We start from the raw sequence: 2,390 nt of genomic DNA, 5'->3' as shown, positions 1-2,390 counted from the left end.
CTTTTTCATTGCCCTATCCCCATCTTTTTCACCTCCATCCCCACTTTCCCTACCCCACCTCATTTCCCCATCTTTTTCACTTCCACCCCTCTTTCCGCTTTTTTCCCCCCCACTCCCACCTTTTTCATCTTTCACCCCACCCCACCCACACCCCCGGGTCGTTCTATCCAGGCGTGACCTTGACCCGCTCCGCCAAGCGCGGCTTCTGTCTGTCTCTGTGTGGTGACGTCAACAATGTCACGTGTCCGGACGGCTACCAGTGTCGCTCCAACGGATGTGGTCATCAGTGTTATAGGACTGACCAGTTCATACTGGCGCCTGGTGAGTGGTGGTGGTTGTTGTTGTTGTTGTTGTTGTTGTTGTTGTTGTTGTTGTTGTTGTTGTTGTTGTTGTTGTAACGGATGTAGTCATCAGTGTTATAGGACTGACCAGTTCACACAGGCGCCTGGTGAGTGGTTGTTGTTGTTGTATTTGTTGTTGTTGTTGTTGTCGTTGTTTTGGTGGTTTTTATGGTGGTGATGATGGTGATGGTGATGCGTTGTTCAGTGGGCAAACATCGCTTTCGCCGGCCTGTCTTCTGACCCAGGCAAAAGTATACAATGTAGTAGGAAGTGAGGGGCGAATGAATAGAACACCAAACAGAACCATAGGTGGCTAAAAGTTCAAAAGGCAGATGAGATTAGAACCATTCTCATAGTGAATGTATTGATGGTAACTGGAGACAGGTTTAATGTTGATTTTACTGATAAAATACAACGCACTAAATGTACTGTTTAAAACAGTTTTATAATCCTTCAATTATTGAAAGCAACTGAAACGTAAAACTGGCAACCATGCAGGGGCTTCATCTTTGCGCCCTGTGGGCAATTCATTTACAAATCTATCCCCGTCGTTTTATGCAAGAAATATTTTTTAAATTAAGCAAACTGAGCCCAAAAAAGTGAAATTATGCGATTCTGTTAATTTTAACAAAGAATTATAAAGGAAAATAATCAGAAATTATGCAAAAAATGATCAAATTTTGCTAATTTATGCGGGGTGCATAAAATAAAACCACGGGGACAGACAAATGTATGAAATCACCGGCTTGTGGCGCGGCCTAGACGGTCAGAGATAGTATAAGAACGTATAGGGCGCGGCGTTTGCGAGGAGTTGCACGTCGAGACAGTCAGGAGGCGGTGACAACATGGTTGTGAGCCAGAGCAGATAGATGGATGAAAGAGTCTCTGTAGTGCGACAACACGTCGGTGAGCCCCTATCGTCTTTTTGGGCGTTTCCAAATAGGCAAAACATTTTCTAAATGTTGATAAATGTACTCTCTCTCTCTCTCTCTCTCTCTCTCTCTCTCTCTCTCTCTCTCTCTCTCCCTGGATTTACTTGAAACTGAATAAAAGTTGTTATATACATGTATATATCTGTCATGTCCTCTGTACAGCCGACAAAAACTGACCGGCTCCACTGGTCTTGCCCAGTTAACGAACCGCCCCTGTCTAATATGTCTGTCTGTCTGTCTGTCTGTCTGTCCGTCTGTCTGTCTGTCTGTCTGTCTGTCTGTCTGTCTGTCTGTCTTTCTATCTGTCTGTATGTGTGTCTGTCTGTCTGTATGTATGTATGTATTATGTCTGTCTGTCTGTCTGTCTGTCTGTCTGTCTGTCTGTCTGTCTGTCTGTTTATCTGTCTGTCTGTCTTTCTATCTGTCTGTATGTGTGTCTGTCTGCCTGTCTGTCTGTCTGTCTGTATTATGTCTGTCTATCTGTCTGTCTGTCTTTCTGTCTGCCTGTCTATCTGTCGGTCTGTATTATGTCTGTCTGTCTGTCTGTATTATGTCTGTATGTATGTATGTCTGTCTGTCTTTCTGTCTATCTGTCTGTATGTGTGTATGTCTGTGTGTCCACACAGGTTGCAGCATCCCACAGTGTGAGTATGACTGCCCCTTAGGCTACGTGCTGGACACTAAGGGCTGTGAGACGTGTACCTGTGACTACAGCAAGCTGCAGATTGGTGAACTTATTATCATCATCATCGTCATTGTCGTTGTCGTCGTTGATGTTGTTGTTGTTGTCGGTGTTGTAGTTGTTGGCGTCGTCGTCATTGCTGGTGTCATTATCGTTCTTGTAGAATGTTAATTTCTCAAACTGGAGACTTGATGGTTATATAATTTTATGGTGGTCGAAAAAACAAATCCACATCACCATCATCATCATCGTTGTTGTTGTAAGTACGAACCCCTCCCCCCAAAAAAAAACCAAAAAAAAAAAAAATAGTAGATGGAGCTTGGGTTTTTCTGAAATAATATGACAATATGAAAAAAAATATGTTATATGTTTAGCCATTTTTGGCTTTACCGTCATCATCATCATCTTTGTTGAGAACTAGGGGGGGGGGGAGCA

General features: G+C 43.3%; 1 protein-coding gene across 1 annotated transcript; it reads left to right on the top strand.

Moving 5' to 3' along the window:
• Positions 1–171: 171 nt before the first annotated feature.
• LOC106013406 (therostasin) lies at positions 172–2,001 on the top strand (the record flags this gene model as incomplete). The annotated part of the gene is given in 2 exon segments (XM_013089060.1): positions 172–321; positions 1,900–2,001. Coding segments are annotated over 2 exon segments (252 nt in total), but the record flags the coding sequence as incomplete, so codon positions are not given.
• Positions 2,002–2,390: the final 389 nt, after the last annotated feature.

Source organism: Aplysia californica, unplaced genomic scaffold (assembly GCF_000002075.1).
Source record: "Aplysia californica isolate F4 #8 unplaced genomic scaffold, AplCal3.0 scaffold00867, whole genome shotgun sequence".
NCBI classification, from domain to species: domain Eukaryota; kingdom Metazoa; phylum Mollusca; class Gastropoda; order Aplysiida; family Aplysiidae; genus Aplysia; species Aplysia californica.
Note: the sequence above shows the minus strand (reverse complement) of the source record. Positions and strands in the feature narration are given on the sequence as shown.